At 41.0% G+C, this 17617-nt stretch overlaps 2 protein-coding genes across 2 annotated transcripts in view; both read left to right on the top strand.

Annotated features, from left to right (window-relative positions):
- ARHGAP24 (Rho GTPase activating protein 24) overlaps nt 1–17617 on the top strand; it is a 1271118-nt gene that overhangs the window by 202189 nt on the left and 1051312 nt on the right. The window lies entirely within an intron of this gene.
- On the top strand, nt 14182–16140 carry LOC309544529 (uncharacterized protein; the record flags this gene model as incomplete). Its single annotated transcript, XM_082243430.1, has 2 exons — nt 14182–14511; nt 15346–16140. The coding sequence occupies 2 exons, from the start codon at nt 14182–14184 to the stop codon at nt 16138–16140; spliced, it is 1125 nt and encodes a 374-aa protein (XP_082099556.1).

Genomic DNA, 17617 nt, shown 5'->3' with positions numbered 1-17617 from the left:
AGGGCAGCTGCCCCTGTTTGCCCTGCGTTAAAGACAACCCTGAGACTAATGCCCACAACTGCTCATGTTATGTGTTGGAAGCAGGGCTCAGTACCAGAGTAAGAATTAAACTTCCTTCTCCATTTGGTGAATTGTGTTATGCCTCTCCTACCAAAAAAGGCAGCCTCTCCCCCTACCTCCTACCAAAAAAGGCAGCCCATAGATTATGTGTTTTCTTTTGTTCAACGTGGTTAAAAGAAAAAAACGGGTTAAAAGAAAAAAATATATATATAATAATTAGATTCTCCAATCAACACACTTGGTGTTGATGAGGGAATCACTCCTGCAGAGCTATTGTATTCTGACAGCAGGGAGAGTTCCTGCTGTCAGAATACAATGATATTGGCAGCAGTGATCAGGTGAAAAAACATGATAGGCTGGTTGTACAGAAGTTGGTCCAGAGATCCACTTCTGTACAAAACGCCTGCTCATGGATGGATCAAAATGTGGCTGGTCCCAGCTGAACCAGATACATTTCAATCCATCTATGGCCAACTTAATAGAATCAGAAATCATATGCACAAAGAGCATACTGGGTACGGGGAAACTAAAAGACGCAGCTTGCTCACTCTATGTTAGTACATCTCAGACTAAAAGAGAAGACTAATAGCAAGGAACCTAGTGCTGTAACATGTGATTCGTAAGGCAGATACAAGCGACCCTTATATTTTGTCCTTTCACTTTAAATCTTATACCCACTTCTAATTAAAATTAGGTATAAAAGTTTTGTAGTTCTGAATGAGGTTATCATTTTGGAGTCCTAAAAGTGGATGTAAACCTTCACATATACCCAGTGAAGTGAACAGCCTCAGATGATACACAGAGATGAAACAAATCTCTCTACATAAGTTTACATGCATATCTGCTGTCTATGTGAGAGCTGATTGGAGGAAAGGCCCACATCCCCAATCCACATAGGCAGAGGGAAGAAGGAATGTGCTGTGTATAGACCAGCTCTGTGCTAATCTATTTATAGCATCCACCCCGACATAAAATTCAGTCTTGTTTTATCTCAGTTGACGGAGAACTTGTCAGAAGTTATCATACTGATAACAAAAGAAAGGAGCAGCAGAAAGACTTGGGACTTGGGGCTTTGGAGAGAGATAAGAAAACACTACAGATATATGTGCCACTGCCTAGGTCAAATTTCATGTATCAGGTTTGCATCCACTTTAAGCTTGCCCATTTCACTGTTACAAGATAAAATTAATTTTGAAAACTGGTAGCCAATTTCATCTATAACATTCTGGGTCAACTGTACCTACAGATTTTGAACTGTTTTTTTTTTATTAATTTGCAAACTTAGCCTTAACATGATTATCACTTCCCTTATTATAACAAAAAAATCCCAATTACATAGTACTGAAAATCAGAAAATATCCTTAGTCTAAAGGAATAGTTTGTAGAAATGATTTCTTTGTCCAGTGTAAAAATAATATATTGGTCTCTGAAGGAAAAGCTCTCTACCTCTTTACATTATTTTGCAAAATTAGCTTGTCTTTGCCAAGTAAATAATAAACTAAAACTTAATTTTGATATTTAAGGATAATTTCCCATACCTGTATCCCTTGATAGAAATATTATTTATTATTATTATAATACAGGATTTAAAAGGAACCAAAAGTTTAAGCAATTACCCTATAACAATGCCTAGTTATTACAGCTGTGTATCTCCATCACTTTGACAATTTATTCTTAGTGTCTGAATGCATGATCGATTATGTATTTTTTTTTTTTTATAATACTTTATAATTCTTTAATATAATACTTTTTTATTTTATCTTTTCATACAAAAAAAGTGATGATTTTAAGAAGACTTACATTTTAATTATTGCTTTTTTCATTTTAACTGTGTAAGTTCACGGGTCTTTTACTGTTTTTTTAACATCTATTTACATTTTTTTCCATCAATGCTGTTCGGGTTCAATAGATCATCAGCATGGGCAAGTTTTCCTGTTCATCAAATGAAAAACCACAAAATTGACTTCACTGAAGTTCTAAGCACATGTAGATAGGGCCAAGGATAGGTGTACTAAGACAGTAAAGATTGCATGTTTTAGAGTAAAGCATTAAATAGGGCATTTACTTCTAGACCTGTTGAAAAAAAAAAAAAAAAAAAGCATGGTCATAAAAAAAAGGAAAAGAAAACTATACATATAGTATATAGTAAAATATATCAGTGTAGGGAAGCAATACACATAATAAATAAACAGTCCAAAAATCCCATATAGTTGTGTGTAAATATACACATTAAAAAATGGTGAATATATTGTCAATATATTAATGAAAAACAAACAAAATCTTCAGTGAATGTGAATAAAATCATATACTTCAGGGCACCCTGCGCCTGCTCTTTTCATGCACAGTGACAATCTATCACCAGGAGAAGGGCCAGCTCACCTCCATATAAAACCCTGCTAAAAACACTTAAAAGAAAGTAAATTACAAGCGCTTCTCAAGAGTAATATCGACTGGCTCACCACCTCTATCGGTGTGACTCCGGCGTGACGTCACTAGATCAACTCCTCTTTGAAGAAGCCCTATCACATGGCGCACCGTGTCTAGGGGTGGGGTCGAGCTAGTGACGTCACACCGGAGTCACCCCGATAGAGGTGGTGAGCCGGACGATATTGTTCTTGAGATGCACTTGCAATTTATTTTCTTGTAAGTGTGTTTTTAGGCATTCTTACATCAATTGATGTTTTTTATTTTTATTTTTTTCATTTTATTTGAAGCACTAATTGTGCTGATTGCAATCACTATATTCATATACAGTATGTACAGTGCATCCGGAAAGTATTCACAGCGCTTCACTTTTTCCACATTTTGTTATGTTACAGCCTTTTTTCAAAATGGATTAAATTAATTATTTTCCTCAACATTCCACAAACAATACCCCATAATGACAACGTGCAAAAAGTTTGTTTGAAATCTTTGCAAATTTATTAAAAATAAAAAACGAAAAAAATTACATGTATATAAGTATTCCAAGCCTTTGCCCTGACACTCAAAGTTGAGCTCAAGTGCATCCTGTTTCCACAGATCATCCTTGAGATGTTTCTACAACTTGATTGGAGTTCACCTGTGGTAAATTCAGTTGATTGGACATGATTTGGAAAGGCACACACCCGTCTATTTAAGGTCCCACAGTTAACAGTGCATGTCAGAGCACAAATCAAGTCATGAAGTCCAAAGACTTGTCAGTAGTCCTCCGAGACAGGATTGTAATGAGGCACAGATCTTGGGAAGGGTACAGAAACATTTCTACAGCATTGAAGGTCCCAATGAGCACAGTGGCCTCCATCATCTGTAAATGGAAGAAGTTTGGAACCACTAGGACTTTTCCTTGAGCGGGCCCTTAGGAGGAGAAGGGTCTTAGTCAGGGAGGTGACCGGTCACTCTGATTTAGCTCTAGCATTTCTTTGTGGAGAGAGAACCACCTCTGCAGCACTCCACCAATCAGGCCTTTATGGTAGAGTAGCCAGGCAGAAGCCACTCCTCAAAAAAAAGGCACCAGACAGCTCGCCTGGAGTTTGCCAAAAGGCACCTGAAAGACTCTCAGACTGAGAAAAAAAATTCTCTGGTCTGATGAAACAAAGATTGAACTTTTTGGCCTGAATGACAAGTGTCATGTCTGGAGGAAACCAGGCACCACTCATCACCTGGCCAATACCATCCCTACAGTGAAGCATGGTGGTGGCAGCATCATGCTGTGGGGATGTTTTTTAGCAGCAGGGAATGGGAAACTAGTCAGGATAGAGGGAAAGATGAATGCATCAATGTACAGAGTCATCCTGGATGAAAACCTGCTCCGGAGTGATCTGGACCTCAGACTGGGGCAAAGGTTCATCTACCAACAGGACCATGACCCTAAGCATACAGCTAAGATAACAAAGGAGTGGCTATGGGACAACTCTGTGAATGTCCCTGAGTGGCCCAGCCAGAGTCCAGACTTGAACCCAATTAAGAGATCTGGAGAGATCTGAAAATGGCTGTGCACTGACGCTGCCCATCCAACCTGATGGAGCTGGAGAGGTCCTGCAAAGAAGAATGTGGGAAACTGCCCAAAAATAGGTGTGCCAAGCTTGCAGCATCATACTAAAAAAGACTTGAGGCTGTAATTGGTGCCAAAGGTGCTTCAACAAAGTATTGAGCAAAGGCTGTGAATACTTGTGTACATGTGATTTTTTTTCATTTTTTATTTTAAATACATTTGCAAAGATTTCAGTGTTGCCATTATGGGGTATTGTTTGTAGAATTTTGGGGAAAATAATTAATTTAATCCATTTTGGAATAAGGCTGTAACATAACAAAATGTGGAAAAAGTGAAGCATTGTGAATACTTTCCAGATGCACTGTATATATACTTTGAATCATAGACTTGCTCAAGGCAGTTGAAGATTGCTGGTGTGTGTCTACACAAAATCCAACTCACCAAAATTTGAGCTTAGATACTTTTTTTAACTAAAACGGTAAGGGTGCTTATAGGCAGGGCAGTACAGTACACATCCACACGATCCAGCTAGTCAACGAAACAATACTTAATTTAATTGTTTCAATGCTTAGGTTAAAAAAAAAACATTTTTTTTTAAACGTGTACACACATATACTGTACATATTTCAATGTATACATACATATACTGTACATATATATATTTCTTTACAAAAAATCCAAAACTGGTTTAGAGGTACTCACGGATCTTGCAGAGGAGGGAGATAAAAAAAAAGCAGTGTTTTTATTGTCAACGTTTTGATGAAGCTCAGTCCATCTTTCTCAAGATTTGAGAAAGTCCATCTCAAGAGCTTCATTGAAACGATAACAAAAACACTGCTGTTTTTGGTCTTCCTCCTCTGCAAGACCCCTGAGTGCCTCTAAACCAGTTTTGGATTTATATGGATTTCTTTGTGGGTGAGCACCTGGGCATTTACTTCAAACATTGAGTGCCGTGGCAGCCCTTGGAACTATATATATATATACAGTATCTCACAAAAGTGAGTACACCCCTTACGTAAATATTTTATTATATCTTTTCATGTGACAACACTGAAGAAATTACACTTTGCTACAATGTAAAGTAGTGTACAGCTTGTATAACAGTGCAAATGTGCTGTCCCCTCCAAAAAACTCAACACACAGCCATTAATGTCTAAACTGCTGGCAACAAAGTGAATACACCCCTAAGTGAAAATTCCCACATTGGGCCCAATTAGCCAAATTCCCTCCCTGGTGTCATGTGACTCCTTAGTGTTACAAGAAGGTCTCAGGTGTGAATGGGGAGCAGGTGTGCTAAATTTGGTGTTATCGCTCTCACTCTCTCATACTGGTCACTGGAAGTTCAACATGGCACCTCATGGCAAAGAACTCTCTGAGGATCTGAAAAAAAGAATTGTTGCTCTACATAAAGATGGCCTATGCTATAAGAAGATTACCAAGACCCTGAAACTGAGCTGCAGCGCGGTGGCCAAGACCATACAGTGGTTTAACAGGACAGGTTCCACTCATAACAGGCCTCACCATGGTTGACCAAAGAAGTTGAGTACACATACTCAGCCTCATATTCAGAGGTTGTTTTTGGGAAATAGACGTATAAGTGCTGCCAGCTTTGCTGCAGAGGTTGAAGTGGTGGGGAGTTAGCCTGTCAGTGCTCAGACCATATGCCGCACACTGCATCAAATTAGTCTGCATGGCTGTGGTCCCAGAAGGAAGCCTCTTCTAAAGATGATGAACAAGAAAGCTAGCAAACAGTTTGCTGAAGACAAACAGACTAAGGACATAGATTACTGGAACCATGTACTGTGGTCTGATGAGACCAAGATAAACTTATTTGGTTCAGATGGTGTCAAGCGTGTGTGGCGGCAACCAGGTGAGGAGTACAAAGACAAGTGTGTCTTGCCTACAGTCAAGCATTGGGGTGGGAGTGTCATGATCTGGGACTGCATGAGTGTTGCAGAAACTGGGGAGCTACAGTTCATTGAGGGAACCATGAATGCCAACATGTACAGTGACATACTGAAACAGAGCATGATTCCCCTCCCTTCGGAGACTAGGCCGCAGGGCTGTATTTCAAGATGATAACAACCCCAAACACACCTCCAAGACGACCTCTGCCTAGCTAATGGATCTGAGGGTAAACATGATGGACTGGCCAAGCATGTCTCCAGACCTAAACCCTTTTAAGCATCTGTGGGGTATCCTCAAATGGAAGGTGGAGGAGCGCAAGGTCTCTAACATCCACCAGCTTCGTGATGTTGTCATGGAGGAGTGGAAGAGGACTCCAGTGGCAACCTGTGAAGCTCTGGTGAACTCCATGCCCAAGAGGGTTAAGGCAGTGCTGGAAAATAATGGTGTCCACAAAAAATATTGACAAGTTGGGCCCAATTTGGACATTTTCACTTACTTTTACACTCACTTTTGTTGTCAGCGGTTTAGATGTTAATAGTTGTGTGTCGAGTTATTTTGAGGGGACAGCAAATTTACACTGTTATACAAACTGTACACTCACTACTTTACATTGTAGCAAAGTGTCATTTCTTCAATGTTGTCACATCAAAAAATATAATAAAATATTTACAAAAATGTGAGGGGTGTACTCACTTTTGTGAGATACTCTATATATATATATACACACAATATATATATATATATATATATATATATATATATATATATATATATATATATATATATATACACAAACACAATTGAATAAAAGAAGAGTAGGCATATTTTGGCGGTAGCTCTCTTCTTTCTAAAGGTATGGCCACATACTTGAAGTCCAGACTCACAGATGTAAAAGACTGAAGGCCTTAAGGCCCCTTTCACACTAGCGGACCATTCAGATCCACCTGCCAGTTTTTCAGGCGGTTCTGAAAGGAGGCCCTATGCATCCCTATGGGGCAGCGGATGTCAGCGGAGACATGTCCGCTAACATCTGATCCGATCCTGTCCGTCAAATCCGGACGGATGGAAACCCTATTTTCCATCCGTCTGGCGGATCGGATGAGAACAGACAGGCGGTCCATTCTCATTCGATTCCCCCATAGGGAATCGATCCACTGCTGAGCAGAAAACGGAACGGACAGGTGTGAAAGGGGCCCTAGTGTGAAATATGGTTTGTCTCCCAATCAGAAACATGATTCACACATGTGTAGTGTTCAGATTTAAAGCGGAGTTCCACCTAAAACCAAAAAAAATACATAAAAATACCCCCGGGACAGTCAGGGCTAGTGCATTCCACAATGGATAGCCTCTGAACTGTCCCGGGTTGCACTTACCTGCAAGAAGAAATACTTACCTTGAAAAATGTCTTCTCCAGCACTGCCATCTCAGGTGTGGGCAGCTTGAAGCCAGCGCGATCCTCTTCTGCGTCCTCCTCCCTCTTCTTCGGTCCCACGATGCACTGCACCGGCTCCGCCGTCACTTCCGGGGCAGGAGTGTCATCCCTGCACAGCTTCTGGGCATGCCCAGAAGCTGTTTAGCAAGGTATGACGGCGCCTGCACCGGAACTGACGTCGGTACCGGTGCAGGCGCATTGATTCCTGAGAGTGATGATGTTCAGCTCCCAGGAATCATTGCAAGCCAGGAAGTGACGACTCGCCGTGGTCGCCGAGGGGAGGAAGAGGAAGTAAGGTAAGTATATTACCTTCTAAACAAGGTAAGTAAAAAAAAAATTGCGATTATCCATTTGTTTTTCATGTGACCCGGAGCGAGAAGATGGACGGAACTTTCATTTTAGGGTGGAACTCTGCTTTAAGGAATTAGCTATTGTAAGTGCATTTCGCAACTGGGATTTACAAATGAGTTACAAATATGAGGTACTAGCTTCAAAAGTGAAAATGATATCAAAGAAATTAAGTATAGCCAAGAAACATTTCCTTCATCTTCGCAGTTGTCTGTGCTATTATTTCTCTCTGATTTCTACTTAGTCTGACACCATCATGTGAAAATTATATTTACCCGGAAGTCATTTTTCCCTGTGGAGTGTCTTATTTGCATACATTTCCCTGGGAGCATCACTGAAGTTACATCTATTCTGAAACTTGGAAGAGTTCACAATAATAGACTGAAGATATCATCTTCTTATTTGGGTATCATAACAGTTATGTGAATAGATTCAAGTAAGTTACAATTTTGTAGACAATATAACTCAGGGGATTCTCAAAGCAAGGGCAAGGAAGGAGTCTTAAGATCAATGGCACTGTGATAAACAGTGAACAGTAAAAGAATAAAAGGATCGTGATATTTTCTCATTAATCAAAATTTCAATCATAATAATGTCCTTTTACATGACAAAGGGAAGCATGAAGCTTTTTATATAATGTTATACTCATCCTGTGGATTTTGTAAAAGTCATGGCTGAAAGTTTTTCTCTGCAAATCAGTGAAACATTAATTGTGAATGTAAAATAGAAATAGAAAAAATGCGTCATCTCTGTTGGTGAGTAAAGGGAAGCAGTATATACTAGCTTATACATAATACTTTTTTCCCACTTTTCGGCCTCATGCACACTGGACATTTTTACAGCGGCTGTTTTTGGTGTCAGACGTTTTTTTCTGCAACCAGTAAACTCCCCAGCAAGTTATTCTAAGTGTCCATGCACACATAGGCTGTTATCAGCAGTTTTTATGCAGGAGCCTTTACTGGCTGGAAAAAGCCCCAGAACTAGTGGATTTTAAGATGCGTTTTTCAGCTGTAAAAATGCTCGAACTCTGATAAAAGCTGAAAAACGCAGAAAAACGTGTCTGTTCGGCATTTATCAACGTTTTTGTGCCATAAGCTTTTGTGGGAGTATAGTTTTGCTAAAAAAAAGCTAAAAAAAATGCTACAGCTGAAAAACTCCTTCTACAGCCACAACTTTGTACTGATGTTTTGATAACGTCCAGTGTGCATGAGGCCTTCTTCTTGCTGCTAGTTCCCATAAACATCAGTGAGCTTTACAGGTCGTGAAAGAACTGGCTATGTAAAGACTACTGCTGCTAAAACTATTAAAGAGGAAGTAAAGTCCCCCAAAAAAACAGAGAAAAAAAAAGCCCTGTAAAGAGAAAGGCATAATGAGCTAGTATGCATCGCATACTAGCTCATTATGTAGTACTTACCTTAAAACGAAGCCCCCGCCGTGCCGCCACCTCAGCGACAGGACAGCGACATGTCCGGCCGCCCTGCTTCCGGGTTCGCGTCCTCCGGCCATCTGATTACATCACTCCCGCGCCTGCGCGCGGGAGCCGCCGTTCACGGCACTGAGCTCTGAAGGAAAGGCACGGGTGGCCGTTCCTTCAGAGCGCCTGCGCCGATTACGTCATCGGCAGTATGCACTCTAAATATCTCCTAAACGGTGCAAGTTTGGGAGATATTTATAGCACCTATAGGTAAGCTTTAATATAGGCTTACCTATAGGTAAAAGTTTGTGAGGTGGGTTTACAATCTCTTTAACTCTTGCAGGTGTAGACATCCACAGATGAATTAATATAACATTTGTAATGTCTATTGAAGCCATATAGCAGGGGTATTAAATTAATATTCATGAAGGTCCAGTCAGTAAAATTTTCTTCCAGCTGAGGTCCGAATCATATGTTTGGCTCTCAATTAGACCTCTGCCCAATGGGCGAACGTGGCGTGTCTTTACGAGTGCCACATCCCATGGTGCCACAGTACCATGCAGCTTGGTACTGCACAAAAAAATAAAAAAAAAGGAAAAAGGTCAGGGATTTATTTTTCTGCGTTTCTGCTTATAAGGCAGCCCACTGAAATAAATGGGCCACCTACATGTGTCACGCAATAATGCAATAATTAGTGTTTTCAGTCCCCCTGCACATCATCCCCCCTTCACATTCTTGTCTGCAGCCCCCGTTTATATCACCCCCTTCTTTAAATTGCAGTTCCCAGCCCCTTTCATATCACCCCCCTTCACATTTCTGTCCTCACCCCCCCTTATAGTACCCCTCCTTCACATTGCAGTCCCCAGCCCACTTTACATTTCTGTCCTCACCCCATTTAAAGCACCGCCCTTCACATTCCTGCCCTCATCCCCTTTATAGCACCCCCCTTAACATAACTGTCCTTACCCCCTTTTAGCACCCCCCTTCACATAACTGTCCTCACCCTCTTTATAGCACCCCCCTTCACATAACTGTCCTCATTCCCTTTATAGCACACCCCCTTCACATAACTGTCCTCATCCCTTTTATAGCACCCCCTTCACATAACTGTCCTCATCCCCTTTATAGCACCCCCTTCACATAACTGTCCTCATTCCTTTTATAGCACCCCCTTCACATAACTGTCCTCAACCCCTTTATAGCTCCCCCCTTAACATAACTGTCCTTACCCCCTTTAGAGCACCGTCTTCACATTACTGTCCTCACCCCCTTTATAGCACCCCCTTAACATAACTGTCCTCACCCCCTTTATAGCACCCCCATTCACATAACTGTCCTCACCTTCTTTATAGCACCCCCCTTCACGTTTCTGTGCCTAGCCCTCCCTTAACATTCCTGTCCTCATTACCTTCATAGAACCCCCCCCCCCACGACATTCCTGTGCTTACCCCCTTTTTTTAGAACTCCCCCTTCACACCACAGTCTCAAGCCCCCCTTTACATTTCTGTCCTCACCCTGTTTGTAGTACCCCATCCCCCCTTCATATCACTCCCTTTACATTTCTGCCCTCTTTCCCCCTTTACATCAGCAGTGCCCTCCTCCCTGTCCTACCTTACACAGGGCACAGCAGCTGACATCAGAGGCACAGCAGCTGACATTGGAAGTGCAGCAAAGTGAATGAACAGAGGGCGGGACCTGCCCCAGTTAACTGATTGGTTGATAGAATACAGGGCGGTTCTAGTAACCAATCAGGTAACTGGGCCAGCCCCCGCCCTCCGGGCATCACTGTGCTGCTCCTCTGATGTTGGTTGCTGTAAAGAAAACAGATCTAACAGACAACGGAGGGAAAAAAAGCATATTATAAATGAGGCGCACTGTTGCAGGGCCAAACGGAGCATTGACTTGGTCTGGACTTGGCCCGCGGTCTGCCATTTAGTGATGCCTGCCATATAGCTTTTATTTATAGAATGTGCAAATGTTAGAAACCCTGTTTTATTTTTTTTTGCTAGAAGGAGGCGATATTGTCAATAGCTATTTCCAGGGCTTTTTTTCTCAGAAAATAGGTGCAGGAACTCAACCACGACCCCCCCCCCCAAAACCCCCTTCCCCCACCTCCCCACACACACGCACCCTCAAAGCCACATCAAATAGTGGCTGTGGATCGAATTTCACTATGGAAGGGTCTTTAGGGGCATTAAATACTAGGAGTGCATTACATACAGCGTGCAGAGTTCAGTTGTTCACTGCATACAGATTGTAGAGTTCAGGGGTGCACTATGCACAGAGTGCAGAGTTCAGCCTTCCTCCATAGCTGCTTACCTCTGCATTCCCTAACCACATTTTACATTTACCCCTCTTCAGCTATGACCTCTTCATGCAACCCCCCTCCACAGCCCCATATTCTCCCCCCCCTCCTTAAAAGCTCCCCCTCCTTAAAAGCTCCACCATCTTCCACCTTACTTTTGTTGTTGCATTAAGCTGAAGTACCCAGCCAGCTCTAGTAGGTGGCTCCACCTCTCTCACTTGCAGGAAGATCATCCAGTGGGGATGTCGGCATCCGCGCTGCACCAAAGGCACATGCATCTGCCTTGTCCCCATCCTGCACTTAGTGGGAGACACTCACTAGATCAGATCTATGGGAACCATTTGGGAGACAAGCTGTCACTAACACAAACACAAAAGCTGGATTTTTTTTTGGAGAGAGCCTGAACCAGAGGTGGTGGAACTGAGTTCCACCAAGTTCCAGCTGAAAAAACCCTGTTTTTTTAAAGCAAGATTGCTAGATTTCTAGTCTGGAAACTGAAGAGTATGTTTTCCTTTTAAAGAGAAAGTAAAGAGCTGTCTTTTTTTTTTTTTTCTGACCTGCAAAGTAAAGGCATAATGTGCTAGTACTAGCACATTATGTGAAACTTACCTGCAAACGAAGCCCTTATTGTCACTGCTGGAAGCCGCATCCATCTTCACCTGTCTTCCTTTCAGGTCCGTGGACTCCGGCTGTGTAACTGGCCGGACCTGCATGATGTCACTCCCGCACATACGCGTGGGAGCCGCCAGTCATGGGTACGGGTGGCCGTATCTTCAGAGCGCATGTGCCGATGATGTCATCTGCTGCATATACAGTAAATATCTCCTCAATGGTGCACAATTAGGAAATCTTTACAGTACCCATAGGTACGCCTTATTATAGGCTTACCTGTTGGTACAAACAATAGATGAAAGTTTACTTCCACATTAGGCAGCTCTCCAAGGATTGACCATATCACTATATGTATCTTTTGTAGATGTATTTCAGGGGGTTCTGAGGGTCACCCTTCATCAGGGCTTAGAATTATATGGAAGAAAGTAAATGGCTCTGGCTTCTAAAACCAGCTAAACATCTACTAACATTTTTCTTATTACTTGGTTTGTTGTGGTGGGCCTTTCATCTCTAGAAAGATACCGGCCAAGGGTAATGCCCATCTTTATGAATGCCAAGGTGAATATTTTCTTTTTGCATCAGTGAAACTGCTTATGCGATTGTAGCTGGCAGACAATCCTACCTGGCAATGTAGTTAACAAGTAAGAACCAGCCTAACGTGCAGCGTTATCATATAACTGGTGTCACTGTGGTTTATTTTTAATTTATTTATTCTTTCTTTATTTTTTATTTTTTTATGATTTTGTTTTTTTAACATACTGTGACCAGAGCAATATAATGTTACTATAGTTAAGAAAAATTAAACTTATGCGCTATATTGAGGTAAGCGATCAGGCGGATGTTCAGAATCAAGGAAATAATAATGGGCGTGGAACTCCTCCAAGCAAGCAGCTGATTCTGATAGTGTCCCCACGTATCACAATACAAATGAAAAAAATGAATAGAATCAGCGCTCAACTCTCAATGAGGGGGACCACTCTCTCTAACTCTGATGTATAATATAAAATCGTGTCGCACAACTACAGGTCAGAAAAATCTGAAGATCAATATTTATAAGTGTATAGGTGAAAATGTGGAACAATAATGTGCGAAGATGAAGAAAAATGAATTCATAGTGATAATAGTGAATGAAGAATATATAAAAAGCTGTTCAGATGATGATCCAATCAAACAGTGAAACAGGTGAAAAAACAATGAGTGATCTAATGCAATCACAGGTGGCTGATCATATAAAACAGAATAATGTGTAGATCGTATATAATCAAACAATTGAAATTCATCACAAATTGTGAAAAAGCACATGACGATGTGAATATAAATCATAACCAAAGTGGCAGAAGACAAAATCAAAAAAAGTTGTCGTGATAATAGATTAGGACATATTTAGAGTGTCCACCACCTAAATCTAAATATCAAAAAAATATATATAGATAGTCCCAATAAAGTGATAAAGGTGCAGAGTGTCCAAAATTAATATAAGAAGATCTTTTCCAGTGCGCTCTAAGGGTGAGGTGATCTTTGCAGACCCAGCAGAGTGAGTGTATCCCGGTGAGCTTACAATCCAAACACTGAGTGCAGTGGCCGCTCACCTCCACAACACTCAGACTGAGCGTTAAATATAAATATCCAGGCAACCCTCTCCACTCGTCCGCCAACTGCCTAGTGTCCTCCAGCAGCTATGGATCAAACAATGGGAGTGTAACAGCATAGGAATTTCATAATGCCTTAAGCAGGCCATACACGTTTCGAATTTCGTACGATTTGTCGTTCGATAAACGCAAGCGCCAGTCGTGCACATCGTCGAGTGTACCATCAATGTGATTCGAAAATCGTACGACAAAACACTTCTTCCTTCTGCAAGTATAGGAAGTGATGCAATGTTGTCTTGACCTTTTAACCACACCTCCACTGGGCACTCCCCCTACAGTTAAAAGTCGGATCGTGTCATTTGCGAACAGAGCAATCATTCGCCACAGCATACGACTATTCTCAGCAATAAAATGCCATTCAAGAGGTATAATAGGAATCAGAAAATGGCAGCAATGGTTATTGCATTGATTGCTTTGGAGGAGGAGAAGAAAAAGAAGAAAAATAGAAGGAAGAGCAGAGTGTGGGCCAAAGACTGGCTCATGCAACGAGAGCAATTTTCACATGTAAACCTGCTAACAAACCTCAGAGAAAATAATCCTGAGGATTACCGTAATTATTTGCGGATGACCCAGCAGTCCTTTGACATGCTATTAGCTCTTGTGCAGCCACATATCACCAAACAGGACACCTGCATGAGAAAATCTATTAGTGCAGAGGAGAGGCTCATGGCAACCCTGCGTTTTTTGGCAACAGGCAGGTCTTATGAAGACCTGAAGTTCACCACTGGAATCTCTGCCCAATCCTTGGGAAGAATCATACCTGAGACGTGTCAGGCCATAGTGAAGGTGCTCCAGCCACAGTATTTAAAGGTAATTATAAAAATTACAACTTAAATTAGTAAGAATATTACTGCAAACATAAGTCAAATTTTGTGAGTACATCAATTTTATTAAAAAAATATGTAACTTCCTGTACACGGTTGTCTGAAAAAGTTTGTATTTTCTTAAATCAATACATACCCATTTCCAAATCATTATTATGAAAATATATAATTCTTAAACAATAACCAATAAAAAAGGAACAAATACACCAAAGAAATGCAATAATATTGAGCAACATATCTAGAATTTTTTTTTACAGATTTGTGTATTGGGGGCCATGAAACCAAGAACCTTGAGGTGGTTCAGGACGCACTGACCAGCTTGGGTTTCCCTGTGATTGAGACATATTTGGGTGCCAATATTGGCCAGATGTTACAGGTGGAGCAGATGTTACAGGTGGAGCAGATGTTACAGGTGGAGCAGATGTTACAGGTGGAGGAGATGTACATCCCTGATACCCTATTATATCTGTGTTAGGTGTAAGATTGCCCTTTAGTCCAATGGCAATCATTTTATGCATTAAAGCTTCACAAATGTCTCGTTGCTCCATGGACATTCTCCGTAATTTGTGTGCAACCAGATGACCCACAGCATCACATTCATCATCTTTCTGCTTCATGATAGATGATGCATCCTTCAGCAAACTGGCAGTATCGTAGTCAAGATTTCTCTTCTTTCCTCTTTGAGTTCTCTGAGTTGATGTTCCTGGCTGCTCTGATACTGGGCTTGGTGTATCCTATAGAAACAAAAAAAATTAAGAAGAAAATATGATCACTAATTATCATTAAAACATGTTTTAATTTTTTTCTATCTTGCCAACAGTTTCCTTCTAAATCTGAAGAATGGAAAGAAGTTGCCAAAGAATTCCAGGACATGTGGAATTTCCCCAATTGTGGTGGCGCAATTGATGGGAAACATGTGAGAATTACACCACCAGCACATTCAGGATCCTATTTTTACAACTATAAAGGGTTCTTCAGCATAATTCTAATGGCAATTGTGAATGCCAAATATGAATTTATGTACTTGGATATAGGGAAAAATGGAAGAAACTCGGATGGAGGTGTGATAGAGCGCAGTCCATTTATGCATCGATTAAAAGAAGGAATGTTGCATCTTCCATCTTCCAGTGAGACAGTTGAGGGCCTTAATTTTGTGTTCATTGGGGACGATGCATTTGCCTTACATGAACACCTGTTGAAACCCTATCCCTTGCGCAATTTAACTGCTCCCCAGAAAATCTTTAATTATAGATTGTCTAGGGCGAGAAGGGTGGTAGAAAATGCATTTGGGATCATGGCCAGCAGATTCCGCATTTTCCACACCGCCATTAATGTTACAGTTGAAAAAATTGACATAATAGTGGAGTGCTGCTGTATGTTACACAATTATTTAAGAAGCACAACTGTGTCATATATGCCATCAACTGCAGTTGATATTGAAGATCTTACCAGTGGCACAATTGTGCCAGGTGATTGGCGAAATGACAGCAGTGGCATGGTAAATTTAGCTCCTGCAAGGCCTAGGCTACCAACTGCAAATGCACGTCAAAATCGCATTCATTACACAGATTATTTTATGGGTAGTGGTGCAGTTGCATGGCAGGATCGCATATAATCATATGTATTATATTTTGTAAGAAATGACTTGCTCTAAATAAAGACAGCTTAATAAATCATATACAATATATGAGTATTCTTTATTCTAGTTTTTGTTACATTCTACTATGACTGGCCCATGAGGCAGAAGGACCCCTGACCCTATAGTTGTTTCATTGGGCCCTCCAACCCCCCCCCCCCCAAAAAAAAAATATTGTGAATTAAACGAAAATTTGGATATACCTGTGTCTGAGTCTGTGTCTGTGTCTGTGACATTTCCTCTGCTTCTGGGTCAGATATCAAACTGGAGTCTGATGCTGCACTTGGTGGCAGAGTGCAATGGGACTCTCTTGGATCATCTGTGTCAGCAAGAAACATCAGGTCTTTGAAGTACCACAAACGTGGGACATAGACATCATCAGCCCCTGCTCCAGATTTCTTGGATGCTTGTATTTTTTTATACTCCTTTTTAAAAACAGTCCGCAAGTTAGCAATCTTGTGCTTTACATATAGGTCATTTGGATCTTTGCAAACCTCTTTACATAGCTCCTTTAGTTCTTTGATGGCCTCATCACGCTTATATCTATTAGAATAATCCCTGGATTTCACATCCCATAAGCACGAAAATTCTCTGTATTTATCAATGAATTGGGGAAGGAACTCAGTAGATGTGAATGTGAGAGGCATTTTCCTTTAAAAAAAAAAAAATATATATATATATATATTTTACTAAGTTACCTTGCAAAGCCTTGTTATACATGTGTAAAATATAACACATAATGATTTTGCACATTAATAATGACTAAATAAGAAGAATAAATAATACTTAAGACAATAGAACTAACACGATATGCAAGTTTCATGCAGCCTGTTCATATAATGGATGAGCCATGTGCCATGAATCGTGACTGAGATAAATTTGGACAGGAGTGAGGTCTAATTTTTAGCCTTTTTGAACAGCTCCTATACTGCAAAAGGACTTCTATCAGTAATAAAATAGCATATATTTACATTATAACACAGTATTTCCGTAGAAAAAGTGAAATATGCAATGGAGAGTCAGCATTTTGAACTTACCTCAGGGATGTGTGTTCAGCGTTCTCTGCACGAATAGACTTTCCTACGTCCCGAAAAGTCGCTGCATATTCGTGCAATGCGCACGTGCGTTATATACCATGTACAGGCCCCGCCTCTTCTTTCTTTCGGGGGCTTGTGGGAGAAATCATGGCAGAGGGACAAGACATGGCAGCTTCTCAGAGCGAAAGATCTGGGACAGATGAGGAGCAGGAAATCGTGGAGGTGGAAGAAGGTCACCAGACAACCATAGTGACAAGCCCCAGGAAGAAGAAAGTCACCAACATGTCTTTGGAGGAGATGGTGGACATGGTGAACATTCTTCAAAAGAAGGATTATGACTGTCGGAAGCAAGTCTACCCTAAAAAAAATGTGAGAAAAGATCAAATTCTGGAGAAAGTTCTACGTGTCCTACAGAAAAA

The sequence above is a fragment of the Pelophylax lessonae genome (assembly GCF_965119305.1).
Source record: "Pelophylax lessonae genome assembly, chromosome: 1".
In the NCBI taxonomy this organism is placed as follows: Eukaryota; Metazoa; Chordata; class Amphibia; order Anura; family Ranidae; genus Pelophylax; species Pelophylax lessonae.
This window is presented reverse-complemented; position numbering and strand designations above follow the sequence as displayed.